This window comes from Aplysia californica, unplaced genomic scaffold (genome assembly GCF_000002075.1).
Source record: "Aplysia californica isolate F4 #8 unplaced genomic scaffold, AplCal3.0 scaffold00043, whole genome shotgun sequence".
Classification (NCBI taxonomy): Eukaryota; Metazoa; Mollusca; class Gastropoda; order Aplysiida; family Aplysiidae; genus Aplysia; species Aplysia californica.
This window is the reverse complement of record NW_004797313.1, coordinates 97,638-124,033: the sequence shown is the minus strand read 5'-3', so window position 1 is coordinate 124,033 and position 26,396 is coordinate 97,638. Positions and strand designations below refer to the sequence as shown.

The 26,396-nt window shown below is 38.5% G+C and overlaps 1 protein-coding gene across 1 annotated transcript; it reads right to left on the bottom strand.

The window, feature by feature from the left end:
• Nucleotides 1-7,572: 7,572 nt before the first annotated feature.
• On the bottom strand, nt 7,573-26,341 carry LOC101862097 (beta-hexosaminidase). The gene is made up of 14 exons (XM_005092234.3): nt 26,219-26,341; nt 23,155-23,319; nt 21,579-22,251; nt 20,225-20,397; nt 19,487-19,780; nt 16,783-17,019; nt 15,515-15,649; nt 14,728-14,958; nt 13,839-13,970; nt 12,346-12,431; nt 11,104-11,258; nt 9,734-9,983; nt 8,522-8,665; nt 7,573-7,810 (listed from the first exon to the last, which is right to left on the bottom strand). The coding sequence occupies exons 2-14, from the start codon at nt 23,236-23,238 to the stop codon at nt 7,729-7,731; spliced, it is 2,676 nt and encodes an 891-aa protein (XP_005092291.1). The 5' UTR covers nt 23,239-23,319; nt 26,219-26,341; the 3' UTR covers nt 7,573-7,728.
• Between the last annotated feature and the right edge of the window lie 55 nt (nt 26,342-26,396).

The following is a 26,396-nucleotide window of genomic DNA, read 5'->3' as shown; positions in this document are numbered from 1 at the left end:
TTTCTCCTTTGTCAAATTTTTAACTGGATTCAAGGGCTTGATTTAACAATGATGTTCCTAAAATAACTTTACCATGTCCTTAAAAATCACAATCCATTAAAATTAGTAGCTAATCAGCTTTGCAAAGCAAAATGATGTCACTAAGTTGTTTCTCATCAGTTTAAGTTTTTAGTTCTTTGCAGGTTAGTTTTAGTTTTAGAGTTTTACGACACTTGCAACACAATAAGGTCATATAAGTGCCGAAGATTAGGTGTTACAAGACAGTAACAAACACAAAAAAGAAGGAGGAAAGATAAGGATGACAGATGTTTGACAGGAAAAAAGGAGCAAACCACACCAGAGCACCCGCCAACGACCCGCTTTTGTAGGTTATAATATAATATAATAATGATGTAGACTAACTTGAAAATCATGACAACACAAAGAAATGAATTGGAAAAGACAAAATATTTTTCCAAAGACATACTCTTACAAGCGTACCTTTATTGTAACAAATTTTAGTACATGTTTAATCATAAAACAGTCAAAACAGTGGTACTATCAACATGAATGTGTCAACGCACTGAGGGGAAACAAACTCACAATATGGATTGAACAACCAGAGAAAAAAACAAAACAATATGTAGCACATTTATAACACAGTCTGTTTTCCACAAAACTAACAAGCATTATGTGACCTGAGATGTCTTGTTTTGATTATGTGTTAGAAAACACAATCAGCCTTCTTCCATATCTTTTCAAGTTTAAAGTGCAGCTGAAGTTTGGAAATATAATTCACATCAATGTCAACATACGTCCATTTTTTTGTATGGAGGATAATGCCCTGGTTATAGATGGAGGTACTCCTAGACTATAGGTAACAATTTTATTGCCAGACAAGATAGTTGAACTCACTAAGACCAGACTGAATCTCTATATTACATTATTTGGCTATATATAAACAACAAAACTACACACAATGAAGCCACTAGCAGCATGTCAAACGTTTATGTTTTAATAGATTCTACATCTCATTGAGATTCTAAATTTTTCTTTTTTCATTGTCTCATCATAAAACTCAACTCGACATGTTGAAACTCTAAAGCAATAATCATGGCGTTGGTGGCCTAGTGGTTAGGCTCTCAGACTTCCAACCGTATGGTCGTGGGCTTGTACCCCGTCAGAGGCCTGACGTTATGTCCTTGGGAAAGGCATTTTACACAAATTTTCCTCTTCATGCGGGTGGGAATGGGTACCCAGCTATAAACAGTTAGCTGTTAATAGGTTGCTTGCAGTGTATGCTTCCCGGGAAGCTGAGAATGTTTCTGAGTGTTCTATGGTCTGCTGGAGTAATAATATAGTGTAAAGTGCAGAGAGTATGCTGCCGTAAGCTGACAAAATGCCTTTTTAAAATTTTGGCGCCAAAATTTTTTGTTGGCTAAATCGAAAGTCTGATCAGTAACCTTACTTGAGTGAAAAAAATAAAAGTGAATGAGAAGTTTTTGAATAAATTCAAATTTAGGAGAATCATTCTATTTTTAACGGGTTACGCTGACAAAAAAACTTAAAAAAAAAAAAACTGCCGTGAAGAAAAAAAAAGTTGTTTTGTCAGTTTATGGCAGTATGGCAGAGCTTGCTGTCGAGTGGGATATAATGGGCTATACAATGCTATTTATTATTAACCAAAAACGTTAACTATGTCTTTTGCTGACAAAAGTAAAAAGGTGGAACCCAACATTGTCCTCTTGTAAAGAAAAACATTCTTTTCTTTAGACACTCGGCTCACACCCTATTATAAATAAACATGCAAAAATAATTCTTAAACTGTTGCCCGTGTATATTTCCAAAGGGCAAAATCAGATGTCCCTGATGACACTTGCTTTTTGCAGAGCGCCATTGAATGACAAGCAGGATGATGTGCTAACATAGCTGGAATCAATAAATTTATAAAAAGAAATATCTGAGAGTGGTATAACATTGTTCATATTCATGACGCTTTAAAACATACAAACAACATAAGCTTGTATGGTACAGAATGCTTTAACAGTTAACTTCAATAACTCAACAGAGTCCCTTTGTTTGAAACACCTGAGCATCCAATGTGTGTAGCCTGTCCATTCTAATAAATTAATAATACATCAAGAGTTAAATATAGATCAGCCTGACTTAACAGCTGCCTCAGTGGATCAAGCATCTGTCAAAACAAGATTCCACAGTTGAAAAATAATTCAGCATTAAGGTCAAATCAACAAACTCTCAAACAACAACAGGTATTTACTGTTATTGTATGGTCAAGGATTGTTCAAGGACTTTCACCATCTGTTGCGACTAGTTCTTCCACTTCAACTATACTTCATCTGTGGATACTCTCTGTTCTCCAACATTGCTGGGTCCAAAAGTACACTATTAACACAACTGCTTTTTTCAAAATTCAGTTCTTTCTATTTTCTCACCCTATGAAGTTAAAAGAACATCTGATGAATATCTTCTGCAGATTGGTTGGGGGAAAAAAAAAAAGAAAGTACAGTCGAACAGACTCTCATGTTTTTACACTGCAGATTGTAGTATTACAGATTTAAGTAAACGTGTACCTGCACTGGGTTAAAAAAACAAAACTGGAGACAAAAACACTCCTTGAAACTTTGTAATTGACAATCTTTGTATTACAGTACATATGTTTTATAATTTGTAATATATTACTTAAAATTTTGCCAGAGTGGCAAGTTCCAAAAAACAACTTTCACATTCACACAACCTGAGAAATGGAGTATACTGTTACTTCCATTCTCACTCCACCTCCATAATAAAGCCATGATTCCTTAAAGCTTTGGTATCATCTAATGCATGGATCAACAACATATACAACAGCAAAATACAAGCAAGGTGCAATATCATTTCATTAGAATGTTCACAGTTTCAACAATATCCTTGTGGAGTGGAACACCCAAAAGCACATACAGAACCTGTTAACAAACTTTAGGTGTTGAAATATTGGATAAGCATGCAAAATACAGATAGAAAAATACACTCCAACAAAACCCTGCTGCATTTGATTCAACATTGCAAAACTACAACACAGAGACAAATACAGTAGGTATAAAGAATTGTGTGTGCTCGAGAGAGAGAAAAAGAAAGACTGTGTTTATCTATGTACAAGTATTTTTGCTTCAGACAAAATGTTTTTGAGTAAACTGAACATTCAGAGGTGATACAATGTATTATTATTATTAATATCCTTACATAGAGAGAGAGAGAGAGACAGAGAGGCACATAGGCCAATGTACAGTAATATGGCTGAAAACTCTCTTTCACAAGAGTAACAGTTCAACCCCTCACCACTTCAAAATTTGCCCAGTGGTGGCCCTAAGAGTAGTAAAAGCACCTGGCACCATGTAACACAGGGAAGTCTGAGGATAATGACAAATTTGGTTTATTTGACTACATCAACAATCTGCTTTGATGTACTTGTATTCAGAACAATGTGGCAAGACTTGAGCTTGAAAAAAAAATAAAAAAGTGAATATATACTTATGAAATACTTAGAAAGAGAACTTCATGACCACAAGTTATTTTATAAAGTTGACTACGAACTGTTCTTATTTGTTATAAAGGCAATTTATTTTCAATCAATCGTAGAAATTTTATATTTTATACCCCCACAACAAGGGTAAGGTCATGCACAGTGAACAATAAAGAAGAAAAATAAGAAATCAACAAAATGTCACAAGTACTCCATAAAAGATACATATTTTTATGTATAGAGAGCTTGATTTCACATTTTCAAGTCATTGTGGAAATAAATTCTTGCACAAGTCTGAAGAGCTCTCACCATAAAGTCAGCAGACTTGGGGAAGTGTACCGGGTTACTCTATATTGCTCTTGAAAGTATAACCTGTCTCTATGAATCCTGATACATGGAATCATTCAGGAATCGGTTAGCATTTTTTTTCCATCTAATTATAAGTTTTGTGTTCACTAGATCTACAGTTTTCTTTTTAATTCTCCAATGTGACACATCTTAATATATTAGTTACTGTAATTTGAAGACTTCAATGTAACTATCAGGAATTTTGCATTCAATTGGAAGAAAGAACAGTCTTCCTTTTCAATATTTGACTTATATATTCATGTCATGTCTGGCTGCTATGGGCTGAGAAGATGCACAAGTTACGGCTATTTGGAAGGCTATTTGGAAATATTTCGTTTCTACTTGAACCCACACAGGTCAGAGATTTAGTATAGGTGCATATTTGTTATTGAGCAAAGTGCCGAAGATTACTTGTACAATCTCGAAGAAAGCTCATGGGGAGTAATATTTTGAGCATTCACTTTGGGTGGGAATGTATCGTTGTAACGAGGGAGGCAGTCCCAGTCTTGTGCTGGAAACTCCGGTGACATGGATGTTGCGGCTATGGGCCTGACACACTGTGGAACTTTCTGTGCACATTGCAAAGACTTGACTAGAATCCTGTCATGTCATTTCAATCTGTGTATGCAAACTTACAAGACTTCACAAGGGCCACTTTCTAACTTGCAATCTCCATGACCCCTCCTTCTGAGACACACAACAGGGAAGCCCGTGTGTTAATCATTTAATATTTTCATCCATGACAAGTGCGTTGTTCCTGCCTGCCACTGGTACAACAAAGGATATTAAGGTAGTATACCTTTTCTAAGGGCACAACATCTTACATCAGAACAACACCTCTCCAGTGTACACTGTGACCACATATTGGCTTTAAGAGTAAACATAGTGTTGTCACTGCAGAAAACCATTTTTATAAACTTCCCATATATGGAGGCTGGAAGATTCAAATTAAGTAATTGGAATAAACATGAGTCAAATGTAACTGCCATACCATGAAGAGTCTGTAAGTAAAATTTAAAGTAATTTTGACTTCTTCTTATATGAGTCAAACCATTCAGATTTGAGAGTCTCAAACGTAACGTGACCACTTTGAAATAACTAAGGTGATCCAAGTAACCATGAAGCATACAACAAGCCCAACCCTGCAGGGACTGTCAGTTACTGCAAGGCCTTTATAAGATATGAGGCAGTGTAGGACACTGATGCTACACCCAGGACAAGAGTGGATACTGGAAGCTTGGTAGTTGTGTGACATTGTGTGGCAGGCATGTGCTCTTAGGTATTGTGTGTGTGTGTGCGTGTGTGTGTGTGTGTGTGTGTGTGTGTGTGTAACACTATGTGTGTGTGTAACACTATGGGTGTGCATGGTAGGTGTGCACGTTTGTATAAGTATAAGCTTTGTATATTTGTTACGTTATGTACATATGTGTCACGACGCAGTGGAATCAGGCGCTTGTCAATTTTTGGACATGTGGAGTTATTGGTATAATTTTACAGCGTATTCATTGGTCTTGCAGTCGTTGAAGAAAATACTCATATTCAAGAATAGAAGTCGAGATTTTGCAATTAAAGAAGGTGGGGTCGCCTGGTTTCAGAGGTAAAATTAGCGAGACAATGGCCGCCAAAGTTTGGCAACTTCCAAAGCTTGAGGGTCATTAGAAACTGCAAATTTACATTTTTGTGCCTTAAATCAGCATTTTTCAGTAAAATCCACACAGAAATGTGTTTTTCAATAGACGTTAAAGGTGTTAAGTCAATAAACAAAAATTTGATAAAAAATGCCAAACAGACAGAAAAATGCAAATTTCTTCGATTTCATTATTTTGACGAGCGCCTGATTTCACCATGATACCTCATATATACTTTGAATCAATGACAGATGAAAACGCACTGCCGATTTCTTCAATGGAGAATTCACAAAATTGATCTCATCTCATCTGAAACAAGGCAGGGGGTGTGGGGGGGGAATATTTACAGGGACACAATTTAAAGTAGTTTTCAAACACGTATTTCATTTACAATAACACACTAAAAAAGTGCAACGATGGAAATCATGCAATATAATGCTACACTGGGAGAGACCAGCAGGTTCACATGCTAAGACAAGGCAGTGTGAAGTGAAACAAATACTTTCAAGCAACACACACAAAAAAAGAACAATAAAATGCACATTAATTTAACACCACACAATGTAAACAGTTTTGATACCTTAATAACAAAGACAAACCACCACGTGAAATAGCATTGCCCACTGTAAAAAGTGTGACAGAATGTGCACTGAAGCCAGATGTAGAGTTTGAAAAAACTTTAAGTAGTCTGTAATTCACAAAACAAGTGAAATATCTGGTGGACAAAAATAACCAACCAACACTAAAATAAAACACTCTTAATTCATTTTCAAGAAGGGGATTGTGGGAGGGGATCTTAACATTAAGCACACATAAATTGAAAATAATATTGCTGCAATAGCGATTTCTTAAGAAAAGCTCTCTGATGTTTGCATAAAATGTAATCAGCTATCATTATAATTATTTTTCCATGCCCCAAGTCTGATGGGAGTGGCAAAACAGACGATCACAGAGTGATAAAAACAATATCAATTAATAACAAATTGAAAACTTCAGCTTCATCAATATCGTTCTGATAGGTAACAAGAGAAGATGATCAATATGAAAGATATGTATTCGCAAGTCCGTTAATTTGTGACACACAGTCATCAGTGATCATTACGAGCAAAAGTCAAAAAGGAGGAAAATAGACAGAAGCACCAAACCCGCCAAATAAAATCACGAGATCCTACCACACCCATAAAAATTATTAACATCTATTTCAGTTTCAAAAGAAATCTTGTAATTAACAATTAACATCCTTTGAGGACAGGGAAAACAGCTTAATGGGCTTAGATCGAGTAGTATTGGAGGAACTTCTACTTCTGCCTCTTATGAGGAGACCCCTTGGTGGTGTCCACTTTATCAATAGAATCACCAACACAAATAATATTCTTGTCACCTTTCTTTGATTCTGTGGTCAAACTTTCCTCTAGCCACAAAAATCTAAATTTGTTTTTGATTTTCAAATCAATTTCTTGTATTCTGAGAACGTCCAATTTTGTCAGTTCCTTCATCATACTTCATGGTGATGAACGCTTTCTGGAGGGCTCATGCATGTGAACCCACACTAACATTGCAGTCTCTAGCAGTTTGGCGATGACGAAATCGCTGTGAAATTCAAGTATCGCATACACCGGCGGATTGCGCTGGCTGACCGCTAGGCACTGTATTGGCGATAAGCGGATGATAATTTGTGCGAACCACGCGACTCACGGAAAGGAGGAACTGGGAGGGAAAAAGCGGAGAAGACTGAAAATCTCAGATTTCTGGGAATCTGTGGAAGATTATGATCACTGAGTCATAGACAGTGGGTTGAAAAAAATATGAGATATCATAGCTTCTCATGCTGCTAGTCAGAAAGCAGAGGGGAAATTTGTGATTCTCACTAGAAAACCCTGAAACTTTAACAAGTGCGACAGTAAGAAATGTTCTGGAATAAGTTCCTCAGTTTGCAATAAGTTATCAAACCTAAAATTAGTTTACAATGGAATAAATCAGGAAATAAAAAATTAAAATTAAGACACTTTCAGGTATATTATCTCAAAATCTTTTTTACAATACAAATTTGAAATAACTGTAGGCTCGCACTAACCCAACAAAAGACGAAAACCCTCAGAATATATAAAAATGGGGATTTCATTTTAGCGAACATTTATACTCGTCTTTTTTCCAAAACGTCATAACATTGTATACAGAAGAAGAAAACATTCAAATAGTCCTGAGTGTTCGCGCTGTCCAAATCCAGGTAGAAGCCGTAAATCGAGGTCTCACTCAACTCTCCTGCTCATCACTATCGGTGTAAGACTTGACAGACACTTTGACACAGCGACTGTGGGATCGGCCATTGTGAGAACTGAAAAAATTAATTTATAAATAAATGTGAGGGTGTGTGTGTGAGAGAGAGAGTGTGTGTGTGTGTGTGTGTGTGTGTGTGTGTGTGTGTGTGTGTGTGTGTGTGTGTGTGAAAGAAAAATAGAAGAAAGGATGTTGTTCCTTCGTGTTGGCCATCGTGAGAACTGAAAAAATAAATGTATAAATAAATGTGTGTGTTACTGTTAGTGTGTGTGTGAAAGCAAAATAGAAGAAAGGATGTTCCTTAAAACAAACTTTAAATATATACTAGAGCTTGTCCCTATGATTTCAACATGTCTGAGTGTGTGTGTGTGTGTGTGTGTGCACGCGTGTGTGGGTTTGCATTTGTGAGTGTGTGTGTGTGTGTGTGTGCATGTGTGTGCATGTGTGTGTGTGCACATGTAAAGAAAGGACAGTGTGAAAAGGAGTCGCATATATGAATAAATGAGTTTTGTAAATTCGTTTGCAAGCATTCTACAGTGTGTTTACTTTTATGTTTGTATGTCTGTGTGTGTGTGTGTGTGTGTGTGTGTGTGTGTGTGTGTGTGTGTGTGTGTGTGTGTGTGTGTGTGTGTGTGTGTGTGTGTGGTGTGTGTGTGTGTGCATGTGTGTATGTGTGTGAGTATGTATGTGTGCACGTGAACATGTGTGAGTATGCGTGCACATGTGAGCATGTATTTGTGAGTGTATACATTCTTGTGGGCTTACTCACCTCACTCTGGCTAGCACCTCCTCACAAGCGGCTACATCAGTAGGTGTGCTGTACTCCTGCCATGTTTGACCATTGTCCAGTGAGTAAGACAGAGGCTGACCCGGATAGCAGCTCCGCAGCTCCAACTGACCATCACCGGTGATTCTGGAGGCATTTATCATAATAATAATACATTAGATGAACAAAAGCAAGAGAAAAGAAGGAAGATACTGTATATCATTGCGTGTAGGATGCATACACAGATAAGACACAGGTAGACTAGAGAGCCAAAAGTCTGGTATAAAGATAAGATAAGCGGGGATTCAAAAGCTAAGATAAAATAAGATAGGAGATATGATCAGATAAGGTGAGATGAGATAAGATAACACTGTATTGTCCCTGTTGGAAATTTTCTGTGGCTGTACAGGAATGGTAAAAGTGCATGTAAATCCTACGTACATCTGATACCAACTTTTTTATGGCAAGCACCATCACTTTTGTTAGTGGACTTCTATTATTATCAACAAACCATACTTTTAAACAAAACAAACCCCATTTTTTTTTGTTGCACTTACCTCTTTTTTGCTAGCAGCCTATTTTGAGGCATGAAGCACACATTTTTTTTCAAAGTGGTAATGTCCAGATTTTATTTAATTGATTTTTACCTGATCCATAGAGTCTATCCTTTTAGTTGGCTTCCACTGGGCCGTTTGGGTCTAATTTGTATCTCCTGGATAAGACACAGGGTGACTTTGAAACTCTGAATTTTAGGTTAAAAAAGGTGTACTATATGCTATGATATACGGCAGATGGAAAAACCTTTTCCTGGTCAAGAGAGAAGCATACTTACACAATTACAGCCACTTTAATCATAATTTAGTGTTTGGGAAAAAAACCCAAGGCAGATAGATAAACAAAAAAGAAGTAGGACCTACAAGTGGTGCTCTCCAAATGTCTGCATTTTGAAGAGGGCATAACAGTCAAGAACAGCAGAGCGAATATTAGTGCATTGCTTTTGTGCTTTTACATTATTAGAAAAAGCAAGCAACTCGTAATTAACACCCGGGGATGATGGACAAAAGAATAAGCTCAGAAGAGACCAAGATGAGAGTCCATGTAGGACTGAAAAGACTGAGGTCTAGCTGTAAGGACATTGTGAAAAAGACAGAAGGAAATAAATATAAATCTTTTGTAAAGATAAAGTTCCCCCCTTACTAAGCGCACATCCCATACCTGGCTCCTGGCGGAGGGATGTGATAAGGCACTTGTGAACTCTCCAGTCGGTACAGTTCCTTGTGTCCTAAGGAGTGGGCAAAACGGGACCAATCCGCCTCCACGTCACCCGTCCTCTTCTCGTAATCCTGGTCCTCCCAGTCACACCGATGCCATGCCCGCTCTGCCAGCGCGATAAGCCGGGGAAAGATCATTTCGTGGAACTGAGATGGTGTACGGACAAGTTCGGTCCAGATCTGTCCTTGAAGACCTGCAGAAAAAAATAAAGAGATCCGAGCATGAGGAGTGACATGATTATATTTGACGATTTACTCTTAATAATCAATTTACTTTTCTTGGTGAGAGGCCCAGGCAACATGAACATGGGGACTGTTTCCCCTTACTGTGACCTTATCAGGCAGCTAAACAAATAAAAAGTCAAAATCATTGGCTTTCTTCCCACTAATCATAGGCTTCTTTACTCCACCTGAAGAAAATGCATACATCCTGTGTGCTCATATGACCCTCCGCAGTTGCGAGAGCCATAAAACACTTACCAAAAACAACAACCCAAAACAAGCACACATTTTGACGAAGGAGAACTATTCACGATCAGTCAGATTGGACTCTAGCTCAAGTACTTCAAGCCTGTCCATAATCCAGTGCCAAACAGAGCATACTTGAAAGCAAAGTAGGAGGGGGGGGGGGGGGGGCAAGGACAGATAGCTGGGAAGAAGCAGCTAGCTAATCACATCCTTTAACTTCTTATAAAAATAAATGAAGATAGATATAATACCAGTTTATTGATCTGCACGCATACAAAAATTTTTAGTACGTATAGCAATGTCATGATAAACATAATATCGCAATGCAGACGACAGTGAAGTGCTCTGTATTTTTGGTTAGGGTTACTGAAGCCTTCACAAGGACACATCCACTTGAAAGTTAAATGCTTATTATGTTCTCTCAGTATCTATTATGTTCTCTCAGTATCGTTTATTCATGCTGTTCTGTAAGAATTTATGACTGTGTGAATAAATCAATGAGTGCAAGGGTGTATGGGTAAGTTTTGTGGGATTGTCTTTACTCAAGGATGTACTGAAGAGAGAGAGAGAGAGACAGAGACAGAGTGAGAGAGAGAAAGAGGATTACTATAGAAGCTGTGTGCTGCATATGTTCTTTGCATTATTGTACAGCGCATAGAGCACTTCTTTGTGCAAATACGCTATATAAATGCAATTTATTTATTTATTTATTTATACTTTGTCACCAACACTGACACTATTTAGGAGCTTGAGCTCAATAGCAACTTGTTCATTGCAGCTCCCTTGTCCTAACGGCTAAGAATGAAAGTTCCTTTCCTAATGTCATCCTCGCAGTCCTCCTATTACCTTTGATGTTCTGTGGCTTTTTCAGTGTTGTGAAATATTCCAACTGCAGCATCTTGCGGTCATTTTTGGTCATCTTTTCACCAGTCAATTTCACGTCAGCATTAGACATGAGATTGTCAGGGGCAAAGCTGAAGACCTTGCGTGTGTCCACAAACCTGTATGTATATATATAGGACAATATCCATGTAAGAAATAAAGGGATTTGTGTGGTCATTCTAAAGAAAAGACATTCTTGCACATGAAAAATCAATAGATCTGACCTCTATATCCACCCATGTGATAAAAGGCAGTAAAAAGAAAACTGATTCTGCAATATTTTAGAAATTGTTCACTGTGGAGGGGCAACAAATACCCATTTTGGAGTAAAAACAGAACTATAGACTATAAGCCAAATAGAATTTCCTTTTTAAGTCTTTAAAACTGTCAACTTAGAGTACTTTATCATCCTTGTACTAGAAACACTCCACCTGCAACAAACAAGCCTGAAGATTTCATGACATGTTAGTTCTTGAGACCCAGGTATCAGGTTCCATTGAAAGCTGCTTAAAGATTAAAACATTTATGTGCATTCACACTCATTGAGGTCTTTTGTTGTTGTTTTTTTTCAAATAAGTGTTCTGAAGAAAATGCATGTCTGAAAAAGTGAATATAATTTTTTTTTTAAGCGTATGTTTTTCATATGTGAGGCTACGTGGTGAAATCAGGTGCTCGTCAAAACAATGAAATCAAAGAAAATGGCATATTTCTGGATTTTGGGTAATTAAAAAAAATATTTTCTATTTTTGGCTCTACACCTCATATGTCCTTTTAAAAACACATTTCTCAGCAAATGTCACTGAAAAATGTTCATTAAAGGTACGAAAAAAGTAAATTTCCAGTTCCAAAGGACTCTCAAGCTTTGGAGGGAGGGTACCAAACTTTTCTCGCTAGTTTTACCTCTCATACCAGGCGACCCCACCACCTTCAATCGCAAATATCTTGACTTCAATTCAAGATAGAGGGGTATTTTTTTCGCCAAATGCAGGAGAAGTAAACAAGTTTTAAGATTGTATTAATAGTTCTATATGCCCAAAAATTGACGAGTGCCTGATTCCACCGCGTCTTGACACATATAACACTTTGATGTAGGTTCAGTTATTAAAAAATACAAGAAAACTAAAAAAGTGATATTGTAAATGAGAACATCTGACTGGCCACAGAAGGAAGAAAAAAACCCAAAACAACCCATAATGGTTAACCCACCTGCAGGCCCAGAACAGCCCTCTCTCTTCAGGGTCCGGCTCATAAGGGTGGTCAAAGTACAGGTGAGTGCCCGGGGACAGGATCACCTAAGAGACAGACACCAAAACAATTTTTTGTTCTACTCGTTTGATGAATGAAAAGAGGGCCACATCAACATGATGAAAATAATCAAGATTATTTTTGAGTTATACAGAAGCACACTGACAATTGATAACATCACATCACTGCTGCCAGCTGCCAACGCCTTCTTTCATTTTTGGAGCAAAATTTTTGTTAAATCAACAGCCTGACCAGTTACCCCAATTGTGTGAAAAAATCAAAGTGAAATTGAGACTAGTTTTTGAATAAATTAGAATTCAAATTTCGGAAGAACGCCTTTTCTTTAATGGTTACTCAGAGAAAATGCCCTTTTTCTTGAAACTACTACACTGTGAATAAAAAAAAGGCGTTTTGTCAGCCAATGGCAGATCCGTCTTAAGGATGGGTCAGATTTTGAGATAAAAAGAAGGACATCAAAATAATAAAGGTAACTTTATCAGGTTTAGCTTTTCAGTTAAAGAGAAGCTTGTCGACATGATAACAGTCCTTAAGTTTGAGGTTTTTTAAAAAGAAAACAAAACACCTAAAAAATAAAGATCATTAAGTCTCCACATGTTTTCAAGTTAATAAGTGGAACGTCAAAACAGTTGAAATTGTCCAAGACAGCCACCAATTGTCAAGGGGAAAAGAGTTTGACTTAGACAGGTGAATGTCTCAAACAGTGTTGTTTTAATTATTCTTTTTTAAGTGCAAGTGGAAGTGGGAAGTGGTCGGTAGTACAGACAAGTGGCCATTAGAGCAGGTTCGACGGTACCATAAAGGTTATTTAGTCAGAATAAGTCTTTAAATAAAAGAGAAGCTTGTCGCGGTCACTCCATTTGAGGGCAATTTTAGATTGATTAAACTCATCAACAAGACAACAGTCATTTAGCCTCTGCTTCTTATTGAGTTGATGTATAGCATGTCAATACAGTAATGGTCATGCACAGACATGTAAGATAGATTGAAGCAACAAAAGTACTGCCTGGAAGAAGAACCTACGAGGGCATCCTCTAACCATTGCACTGGTTATTAAGTTCAGAAAAGGTAGAGATTAATCTAAAAGCAATATAGAAAAAATGTAGGAGCAGTCACATCTAAGTGCCCTCCAGTCATCCATAACTCAAATACAGTTGAAATTGTCCAATACGTCCACCCATTGTCGAGGACAAAAGTGGTTGTCTCAGATAGGAGGACATCCAGGACAGTGTCATTATAATAAAGAATAAGAAAAAACCCAAAGGGAGAAGTGGGAAGTGGTCATTTGTGCAGGTGATTGTCTTAGACAGATGGCTATTAGAGCAGGTGTGACCGTATAAACAAAGCACAACACCTGAAAGAAAACAAGAAAAATGAACTTTTGACCCAATTAAGAAATATGCACACCCCTCTTCTAGCAAAGCCTGCCTATCTACCTCATAATCATCATTGGCCAACTTGAAGGCATCGAAGGCTTGTCCAGTCTCCCAGGCATTCCTCCAAAAGTGAACCAGCACTCTTCGGTTCGGGAACTTTTTGCGGTTGTAGGGCCCTTTGTTTTTCATTACCTGCAACAAGGAAACATCAGGGGGATTCTTTTTATTACCTGTGACAAGAAATAATCAAGGGACTATCCTTTTACAAGTATCAGGATATATTTTCCATAGAAGTTATAACCTATTAGAGGATATGATAGATAGAAGTACTTTGTTGCCTTAAACAAGAAATAAAAAAAACCCCCAAAAATCTGTACTTCGTGACAATAAGACATAAAAAAGGGACAAACTGCTTTGTTTTTGCTTTCAAGTTGCTAGTATTGAGTGTCAATAACAGGAGTTATGTAGCAGCTTACAGTGAAAAACCCCATTGTCAACATGTTAGCTAGAGTTTTACAGTATTTGCAACTCAATAAGTCATGGAAGTGCTGAAGATTAGGTGTTACTTGAGAGTAACATACCAAGAAAAGAAGGAAAAGAGATAAGTTTAGTTTTAGTAAGAGTTTTACAGCACTTGCAACACAATAAGGTCATATAAGTGCCGAAGAATAGATATGTTACAAGAGAGTAACGAGCACAAAAAAGGAGGAGAGATAAGGATGATAGGTGTTTGATAGGAAAGAAGGTGCAAACCACACAAGAGCACCCGCCAACCACCCATAGAGGAGAGAAAAGGCCGATAGATTTGTGATAGGAAAGGCAGAGCAAACCACATCAGAGCACCCACCACTACCCATGACCTTAATCAGACTTAGGCCAAAATCACACACACTGACGATGGCATTCCTGATAACTGCATACAATAATTTTAAAAAAAAATGGTACTCACTATGCCATCCTGCCACGCCCCGAGCTCTAACCCATGCTTGTGTACCAATTCAGCGACCCGCAGCACAAAATACTCCATCAAACCATCCATGTCCTCCACCTTTCCTGACTCGACCAGGGCCACACATGACAGCGAGACATCCCAGGCTTCGTAAGGAACCTCGTCCCCACCCAGATGAAAAACCGTGAGGGGCTGGATGTCTTCGTGCATCTTTTTCAACTCCACAATAACCTGAGGGAATAGTTTTCACTCCTTAGGAGCACTGTGGGACAAAAACAACACTCAAGACAAACATCGCGGAGACTATGAACCGACTTGCTTCACACAGATTTACACTGACGCACTTTCCACCAAAAAGCGAACGCAAAAAGTAAGTTAAAAGATGGGAAAGGCAGATGAATAAGAAAAGAGTAGGATCTACTGTTAGAGTCTTGTGAATTGTTCTAGAAAATACAGGGAACTGAGAAAGAAAAGGGAACAATTGGGGGGGGGGGGGGGGGGGTATTGCCAACCAACCTTAGGCACTGTTATTGTTGTCACTAGTCTTGCACATTTTTAGCTTTTGGCCCTCAGCCCTGAGCCATTATATGTATGTGCCTCTGAGAAAACCTACAGCAAAGTGCACGTTTTTAAAACTGAATTTTTTATCCCACAACACTCTCAACACATTGCACTTCATGCAGGAGTGATTGTAGCATTCTGCAACTAAAGTCATACTACTTCAAAGGCGTGGGGGGCTTGAAAATTTGAGAAAAAAGGCTAAAAAATTCTCAGTACACTGACAAACCTTTTCAACGAAGGCGTAGGTCGACTCGAGGGCAGGGTTCATCGCGTTCTCCGCTATCATCTGCACTGAGTAAGCCTTGGGAGTGCCATCCCCTGGGTCACAGAGTAAGTACTTTTCAGCCTCCGCCTTCTCATCCTGAAACAAGGCAAAAGAATTTTTTAATAGTTCACTGTCTCAACTAGTCGGGTGTGGAAGTCAGGCTGGCCAGTGCACACTGATAAAACAGTAATCAGCTTGAACAGACAGAGGTGGTCCCTATGCCATTGGTCCACATCTGTTTTATACCAAAGAGCAGTAGCTTCAGCTGAGACACTCATTCAAGCCAGTCCAACATTCCTGGACCATTCATTATGAAAAAGCAAAAGCCCTAACCAATTCCTTTTTAAATGCAGTTGAAATTGTCGAAGAGAGTCTTGGCCGAAGCTACCTCTGGCTACCCAGGAAAATTTTAAGGAGTGGCCTTAAAACTTTCCTGGGTAGCCAGAGGTGTGAAATTAATTTGATAAATGCCTGCCACCCTGATTGTGGAGATAGCCAGGAAAAAAGTTCCTCGAATCGTTGTTACACGTGCGGGAAGGGTGGCATTGGTTGACTGTGCTTATTACACCGATGGGTGGGGCTAAGGGTGGGAACAAAGGACATGTACAATCCTTTCTGTTTTTAATAAGTCAAACAATGGTCCAATGAGATGCACGTACTGGTGGCACTAGACAAGTTGGACTGACGCATGCCATTATCAGAGAGACTAGGATAGCTCTTGAGAGGGGTTAAAATTTGACTAATGCTTTCCGACCGGGCAGGCGACTCTTGATCCCACTGGCTGGGCCTCTAAACCCCCCCCCCCTCCTCCCCCTGTTTTTTTTCTGACTCCCTAACGATTCTGTCTTAGACAAGTTCTACTGTAGTTGTCGTAGACATGTGTTCGTCTTGGGCAATATCATTATAATGTAAAAATTTGCGAGGAGTGGGAGGTGCTCATTTGTACAGGTACTTATATTGACATTCCGAAATTAAGATAGAACTGCAATCATTGCCATAAAAGCTACTTTAAAAAACCTGTCTGGTAGTTTCCTTTAGTCAAAATATTTTCCCCTTATGGAGGTTTGTTTATGTCCTCATTCTAACGTGCGTTCAAGAAGATGTGAAACTATTCTACAAGTAGAATGGACTATGTGCATCTTTAGTGACATAAAGAGACCAAAAAAAAATCAAAAGATTATGGAACAACTAAAAAGAATTACACAAAAAAAAGTATAAGAAGAAACTACCTTTGCCATCAGTCGATCATAGCGAACTTTCATGGCCCTGACTGCAGCATGGCTGTGCCCAGGCATGTCAATCTCAGGAATGACCTCAATGTGACGTGCTTTGGCAAAGCGCAGAATCTCACGGTACTCCTCCACTGTGTAATATCCACACCCCAGGCCACTAGCACTGGGTCCGCTGCCTAGCAGGGGAAGCAAGCACTCTCTCTCGTCTGGGTCATGACCTCGTTTGGAACCCATCTGAAAGATAACATTTTTAATGTTTTACTGACTAAAAATGAGTAAAGTCCCTGAAGAGCAAAATATCTAAAGCAATAACCTTTACAGAGTTATAATCCAGTCGAACAAAAACACATGAGAAGAAACTAACAGATCGAATGGAGGGCCCTTGTGCAAGTTGCGCACCTTAAAGATCCCTTGGTGGTCTAAAATCGATAAGAGTAGGCTTCAACCGCCACCCGGGCAAAATTCAAAATTTCCTACCAATTGAAAATATTAGGTGTGTCCCGCGTGCTCATATGACCTATGCAGTTGCGAGCGCCGTAAAAAAAAAAAAAAGATTGAACAAGGCTTGATTTCAGCCTCGATAAATGTACCTAATAAGGCAGCTTGGCATAATACATTATGTCAATTAATTGTAGGCATTATAAAAATATATGACGCGTTGTGGTGAAATCAGGTGCTTGTCAAAATAATGAAATCAAAGATACCAGCACTTTCCCGAGGGTTTGGCAATTTTTATCAAATTTTTTTTTTTGGGGGGTTCAAAACCTGTTATATCCATCTAAAAATACATTTCTGTGTGAATTTTACTGAAAAACGTTGATTGAAGGCAAACCCAAAAAAATTTGAATTTTCAGTCTCAAAGAACTCTCAAGCTTTGGAAGTAACCTAACTTTGGTGGCCATTTTCTAGCTAATTTTGAAATCAGGTGACCCCACCTTCTTAATAGCAAATATCTTGACTTCTATTCAAGATAGATGGACATTCTTTTCATCGAAAGATAGAAAAATGTACACGCTTTAACTCTTCATGTCCGGTGAGCCGGTGGCAGCGGCTCGGCGCGAAGTGGGTTTGGCCGCTGATACCGGCTCGCTACACTAGCCTTCATTAAATACACGTGAAACTAATATTTCACTACATCAACCGAAATTATGGTCGCAAATGCCAAAAATAGGTCTGTTTCTGTTTGTACTTTCATTTTGTAGCGTTTGTGCGGGCCCGTTTGCTAGATTTGATGGCTTGTTTCCAAACAGCTGATTTTTTGTGTATAATTTGTTTGTGTTGGTTAGGGAGATTATAATGGCTGGAGATTGCTCCTGAAAAAATTGTAGTGACAGTTTTCTTGTTTGGATTATACTGAGACAAAGTTTTCATTCCATTTGGATATTATAAATCTAGATCTAGATGTTGGATCTTGTTGAGGCTCTATTCAGGTTAGTTCATCGTAATGTGTAGGCTTATGTCTTTGTGCATGTGATTTTTTTATATGTGGTTATTGTACACCTCATCTTACACCTGGAAACTTCAAATAATTACTCAAAATTACTTGGAAAACGTGCATAAAGACACAGTTTTCATATCTAGGTATATTCAAACAAAACTATAAATGTAAGCCTTTGATTTATTGTATAACAAAGTGTGTAGAAAAGTAGATCTAGATCTAGCTGTGTTTACACTTTTCATGCCGAATGTGGGTTCTGATACATTTTATTATTTTGGTGTATTTCAAAAGAATGGGCTTCAAAGAAGCTACAGCCACCATAGATGTAATCCTAGAATGTATATCAACATTTTTGCTTCTTTTACTTTGGCTCTGTGTTCAAGTTTTATAAAGTTACACCCCTATTTGAGTGAACAGTGTTATGTAACATTGCAACATTTTTTTTGCTAATGGCCATTTACTTCAATAGTCTATTATTATTCTTCAAAGAAGGCATCTAAATGAACACCAATAAATGCAACTTTCATTTCTGAACACAGACATACCAAAAGTTTTGATGTGGGCCTAGTAGATTGAAAGTTATATAGACTTTTGTAACCCACCCAACTGCTGTATAGGATCAGTCCCTGGGAGGCTTCGGTCAGAACAAAAATCCCTTACGGACATGAAGAGTTAAAATAAAAACAGTAATTCCATATGCCCAAAAATTGATGAGCCCCTGATTCACCGCAATGAGACACATATAGAAGAATATTTTTATATATATAAAAAGGAGAAATCTTTTTGGGGGGGATTTATTTATCACTCATGACATTAATGCCCCATACCTGTCGCAGCCAGGTCTCATAAATTCTGCAGAAGTCTTAAAGGCACTTAAGATCTGCTTCTTTAGGAACAAGTACAACACACTACTAGACACAATAAGGTTATTCAAAAGAAGAACATATGGCACAACAATTTGAGGCATGGAGGAAGAAAGGACAGTGTTACATAAAAAAACCCAACCCTAAATTCTATATTGCAGCATTGATCTTCATGGCGGCTGCTCCACCACTAGTAGGCTGGCCTTTCCACCAAGTAAACAATGGGGCTGTTTGTTACTCCCAAACCCACATGGGAAAAATGTTTCCCGAAAATCAAACTGCAATAAAATTATTTAAATAAGCAAAGCAGCATTGTTGTAATCAAAACAACGTAGACAATATTGTTTTACTTATGACCTTTGTACCAATATCAGATAGAAACAAACCAACAAGCAGATACCTCAACCAGTTCCTCAAGACCTGGTATCTCCAACCGCCAACCCTCGTCATCTGTCAGGTGGAAATGGAATTTGTTGAGCTTATACATCGACATCACTTCCAGGACACGAAATATTTCACTTTTGGACTGAAAGTTTCTGGAAATGTCCACATGCATGCCTCTGTAAGGGAATCGTGGGGTATCACAGATGAGGCACTCTGGTATTTGGCCGGATTTTCTCTTGGAAGAAGCAGATGACAAACTAAGAAGACTCTGAATACCGTAGAAAGCTCCTGCTGCTTCTTTTGCCGAGATCTGATAAAAGGGGCATTATAGTGTTATCAGTAAGGACTTTAAAAAGTAAGACAGAGAGCCATACTACAAAAATAATACATTCAAACACGAAAAAGCTTTTTCACACACAAACGAACATATATCTACAGCTTCATAAAAACTCCCTTGGCTAGCTTGAGAAATTTAATTTACTATTCCAATCTTCTTCCTGGGGATAAACAGAACTGCAGCCTGTTGGGTCATATGCTCTCATTTACATTATATTCTTATTCAACAGATTGCCAAGTATTCATTTGCAATTTCATGAACAGAGGAGAACAGGGTAAAGTATAATATCTAGGAAAAGAATATCCTATCCTATGCAGCTGATGATTGAACTCATAATTTTTATATGTTATTAAAGTATATACCTTATTACTTCACAAAAATACCTTATAAATCACAAAGCTCAAACCCTTGTCTTACCAGGACAAATTCCCCTGCAGCATCAACCGAGATCTCATATGACTCAGAAACAAGAGAGCTGTTTGCAAGAGCTGTTTTGACCTCAGACCTCCTGATCGCTATGACTTTCGATGGACAAGCTTCACCCTCACACAGAGCCCGTCGCTCCTCTGACAGAGGAATGTTGATCCTTTCTGATTTACAGAAACAAGGAAAATCACTAGTTACACTCCTGATTGGCAACAAAAGGGATAAATCTTAGTAGTTTTGTGAGTCAGTGTGTGCAACGAGTAGGTATGAAAATGGAGATGCTTTGCTATAATGATCAGTCCTAGGGTGAGAAATTAAATTTTCAGAAAAAGGAAGTCTTTCACAAGGCAGTACCTGTTACATAGAAAGATGCACTGGAACAATAAAGAGAAGATTTTAAAAAAAGCATGTCAAATCACACTTTAAGTCATTTGACAGTCTACATAATTTGATAAGTAGGCACCACGTTAGAGTAGTCCTACAATGGATTCCTGCCCACACTGGGATACCGGGAAATGAAAGAGCTGATGCTCTGGCAAAGAAAGGAGCTAGCCTCCCTCAGCCTGAAATTCCTACGAATTACACTACCTGTTGCCAAATGATCAAGTCAAACCTCAAGGAAGAGTGGATGAATGATTGGGCCACAGGTACGACAGGAAGGAGGATGTATGGCCACATGAATAAACCACTGGTCAAAGATCCAATCAATGAGTTGAGGAGGGGAGATCAATCTATAATCTTCCAACTTAGAACACAACATGTACCCCTCAACCAACATCTCAACCGAATTGGAGTAAAGCAGTCTGCTGCCTGCCCACTATGTGACTACTCCTCAGAGACAGTGGAACATCATCTGTTCTTCTGTAGAAAACTAACTGATTTAAGGGGATGTTTTCTTCCCAAGCTACCTCACACATCTAATTGCCTCTACTCCTCAAGACAACAATTAGAACAAACATGCAACTATTACCGAATGGCCATGCAGAAGAGCTAACGCTCAGATGCTACTGGATCAGTAACAACAACAACAACAAGTCATTCGACCATACAGCTGCAAGTAAAAGAACAAAAATTTTTTTTTTTTTTAAATTAAAAGTTCCTTTGACCTCTTAAAAGCTTTCTACTACACACATGTCAAAGAGTTATGAAACTGAAATTGTGAGAAAATCCTCTAATTTAGAAATTATGAACATTAGCACTGAAGGAGCCCACCTGGCCCTGAACATGTTTACTGAGTTTGAAGAGAAAAGTCAAGAAACAAGACACCAACACCTTCAGAAAAGTTCTCAGAAAAATTCCAAGAAAGAATCGCTATATGAATTTGAAAATTATTTTAAAAACATACCAGACAAAAACTGGGCCTCATTCAGGAAGTCTGCATCTTCACAAAGCATGATCTTCCATCCACCTGAATAGATATCAATCGACTTGTCACTTTTTTTCTGAAAGCTCGCTGGTGTTGGGACCACTTGCTGTAGAGAGTCATCATCTTCCTTGGGAGACAAGTACCTGAGAAATCTCACCTCTGGGGAGAATGGCTGGTACGTATCGTAACGTCGCTTTCCAGAAGCCAAAACATAGTCAAAACGTTTGTATTTCTTGGGTGAGTCAAAGTCTCCCACAAAGTCCAAGGACTCACCCTCTGTACTTTTGATTATACGAGGCTCAAGTCCATCTACTTGAATGTACCAGTTTGGAAGTATATCAGTCCGAGAAGCAGAATAGTGTTGGCCATTAAACTTGATAAGCACCGAATCTCCTTTTTCCAGAGTCTTGAAGTTTTTTAAGGGACTGAGAGAGAAGATAGAACCATTAAGGTGAGCAAAGCGCACACCTGCATACTGAAGATCTACACTGTCATCAAGAGGAAGGTAGGTTGGTTCCACCATACGTAAGTGGCAAAAGAAGATTCTCCAACTTGTGCTCTCTGTGTAGTATTTGAGAGGGATATCACATCTATTTGTCAGTGTGATCGATGCACTGAACAGAGCTCTGCCACCACTTAAATTGTCCTCCACCTGTACAAAAAAAAAGTCAATAAAAATTCAAATGTCTTCAGCTATTCTGACCTCACAAATGTTCACCATAAAATTTCAAACTATTCAATAAATTTACATTTTACAGAAATAATTAAGAAGAATGCATAAAAAACCCCGTTTGAAATTGCTTTAAAACAAGCTTAAATGAAAGAGTCTTGTACCTTGAGTAAAATGTTTTTTATTTGAAAGTTTTTAAAAAATGCATTGACAAAAGAGTTATTAATTTTTTGGTTTTCAAACATTAGAGTAATAGGATAATACTACCCAAAGTGGGTTGATTTTTAAAATGTATTTGAGGGAACAATGTTCATGAGGAAGCAGCAAAAAAAGAGTGTGAATGAAACGTTTTTTATTTTTACATTTTTTTAATAGTAGAGGGTTTTACGGCACTCGCAACTGCATAAGGTCATATGAGCGCCAAGGGGTGGGTGTCAACAGAGAAGTCTTTATAGGGAATCAGACTTAGACAGCTCACCTCTCTAGCTTCAACAGCACAAAGTCTGCTTCGACTATCAAGGCACCCCAAAATAGCAGGTCACAAGAGAGTGACAAACATACAAAAGAAGTAGAGGAAAATGACAATAGTAAGGATCAGGAAAGAAATTTTCGTTCGATATGTGTCAAAATTTTTTAAAAATCTCTACAAATGCTACATACAAAAAAGGGGAGGACTTCCGTAACGAGCGACCACTCGACCTATGAGACAGAGGTGTAGGGGATAGGGGTAGGGGTAGGGTTTAGGTTTGGGTTTGGGGTTGTTGGGGTGGTCACTCGTTACGGAAGTCCTTCCCAAAAAGAGTTCTCCATAAAAGTAATTAAAAACCTAAGAAAACTAAACATTCTCATGTATCAAAACTGCTATTTCATCAAAGAAAACTGAACCTGATATTTCAGTCCTAGAGTGGAGGCGAGCACATCTAACTCCTTTTGGGAGATAGGGACACTGCCAGGAGGTGAATCAGTCATGTTTCTATCAGCTGCTCATGTGCCGTTCTATACTGAGACCACAAATATGTCCTCGAACGGCGTTGGGAAATCTTGGGACACCTGCAGACATAAAATAATGAGTAACGTATGATAATTTTAAATGTTTTCACTCAATAAAATAATGTATTTTAAATCAAGTCTGAAAAAGAACGTTTTCACAAACAATAAAAAAAAAAAAGAAGAAAAACACAGAAATATAATTAAGTTAACATGATAAAATTGTTAAAAGCAACCACCTCTATGAGCCTGCTCCAAAACTTAAAGACACACAAATTATAATAATTTTGTACTTCTGAAAGTTAGAAGTCTAAAAGAATTGAACTTGTCCATATTATATCTTTAGAGGCTACTCTACCTTTTTCTGCTGATCCTTTGGCCTAATAGAAAACTTTTAATTAAGAATTTAAGATCATGACATCCATCTGTCCCATGTCGCCAGGTTCACAAAATTTCCACACACAAAATATTAGCCAAAATAAGTCAGAATTAGTGGGTTTTATGCCAAAAATATAATATTCAAAACTACCAGATCTAACTGATAAAATTATAATTGTTTTCTCTGTAATTCTATACACACTGTTTTAAGATATATCCTACCATATGTGAAGGGTGCTGACAAAATGAGTTACTTCTCGGATTCGAGCTATACGGAAATAGATACATCACACTTTTAGGTGAAGTTTTTATATAATTTATAAGTGTGAAATAAAAAGTGGCTTGTTATACACTTAAACAACCTGGCATCAATAGAAAATTTAAAAAATTGACTTCAGTGTTGATTTTTGGCCAATATCTCCATTTGTGGATTGCGAGAAGTGACTCATTTTGTTAGCACGCCTCACATAATATGTCCCTGCGTGACTATCATTTTTGGAGAGGAATTCCGTAACGAGCGACCACTATTATGAATCAGAGTAGAATAGAGAGTTAGGGATTGGGATAGGGTTAGGGTGTGAGGAATGAGTAAGGGTTGGGCTAAGGATAGGGGTAGGGGTAAGGGAAAGGTTAGGGATAGATCTAGGTCTCTTCTTGTATTTGTTGGGGTGGTCGCTCGTTACGGAAGTCTTCCCATTTTTGGATTGAGCGATAGTGTGATAGTGCCACTTCGGTAAGAGGCATTGTTGAGGAAAAAAACAAACACACAGCGCTCAAGTCCTCTGTGAATATCGTAAAGCCGAAAATATGATGATCGAAGTGACTATTTGCACTCGAGTCCGAAGAGACAAAAATTATATTCCGACTCTGAATCGAGTCCAGCATAATGTCCGTTACTAGATCTATCTAAACTGGCCCTCCCTGCATCATTAGTAAACAGAACAACAACCAAGTTGAGTTGACCTTGCCGGGGGCAAAGTTAATTATGTTGACCAATGACACTGCGCATCGTGATCATGCACTCTCCGTTTGCTGGGGGAAGAGGTGTCGGGAAGATGCCACAGCTGTTGGTTTCGTGCGATGTGATTTAAAAAAAAAATTAATTACAGAAAAACTTTACGACACAACAAAATGAAATTAACTGATTCCGTCCATTCAGCCGCTGTAAGTTTTTCCGCAGCCTTTGTTCTACCGCTGTGAGCGGCTCAACGAAATCCAAGCGAAATTGAAACTGCACTTTTTAACATAGGTTCCTACTTTTTAAGTTGTCGAAAGGAAGTAGAACTTGTAAACAAGCCTGACCTCAATCTCTGAGCGCCAATATCGATTGAAACTCTGCATTGCAAAAATCGTTGTTTTGTTGTCGCTATGCTAGATCTAAGGGTAAACAACACGGAGCCTGGCATAATAAAAAGGCCCTTCAAAGAAAGATATTCAAATAAATTTGTGAATTCTTGGATTAAAAAAAAGGGTGATATGTGTGCTAGGGTGATATCGCCACAATTTTGAGAGAGAGAGAGAGAGAGAGAGAGAGAGAGAGAGAGAGAGAGAGAGAGAGAGAGAGAGAGAGGGAGGGAGAGAGAGAGAGAGAGGGAGGGAGGGAGGGAGGGAGGGAGGGAGGGAGAGGGAGAGGGAGAGAGAGAGAGAGAGAGAGAGAGAGAGAGAGAGAGAGAGAGAGAGAGAGAGAGAGAGAGAGAGAAAGAGCTCAGAGAGAGAGAGAGAGATGAGAGAGACTGCTCGATTGAAATTATGACATTATTCTTTTCTTCAAATCGTGATTCCTCCAACTCCAAAACGGAGGAAAAACGATCGTTCATCGAAAAGACATCCGCAATTTTCATTTAGATCTATATATATATCTAGATCTAGAATCTAGATCTAGGCTAGCCTCGAAAACAGATCAATGATTTATGTCTGTCTGTCTAGATCTAGACCTAGGCCATAGAATAGATCTGTGGTCTGCCCTGAGCCAAGACGGCGCTGAAACTTTCCGAAATCACAAAAGAGTTCCCCTACCGGGTCTGTACTGTAAACTGTAAACTTTGTGATTTTGTTCCAGGTTACCGGCTCTGTATACACACTACCATAGATAGATCTAATGGGCCTGTCTGTTGTCAGTGTCACTGGAAATAGTTTCTGGCCTATTCCCAGTGACACTGGGAACAATATTCTGCCCTAGGGCCTATTTTCAGTGGTTTCGGGGCCTGTCACTGGGAATAGTTTCCAGGCCTATTCCCAGTGACACTGGGAATAGTTTCTGGGCCTATCCCCAGTGTCACTGGGAGGAATAGTTCTTTCCTTTAACAATGAAAGCCTCAGGAAACGCTTCACACTTTGATTCTGTAATTCTGTCCCGCCCCCGGGACTCCGTTTTTCAACTGTCTTCTCGGTCTTAAACAGATCCAAAACAGCAAAGCAAAGCCAATAATATTGAAAATTAGGCCTTTGACTGACATCCAGCCAGTTTCATTTTGGCTTGTGAGAGGATCTCACTATCTCAGCTCAACAACACTAATACAGTCTCCAAAAATAATCTTAATTGCAACAAGAGTTAGAAGAGTAGTTCTACTACTTAAAATTTCACCTGCTTCAGTTCAAGTGTTAATTCCTTGAAAGTATTTTTAGAAGAGAAATAATTCCTCTCCCGATGTTTGTATTTTTACGCTGAAATGAAACAAGGCAACGCAGCACCGGAAGCCGTTCTTCGTCATCAATGTTTTTCGGATGCATATAAAACATAGATTCTACATTTTAACATCTGC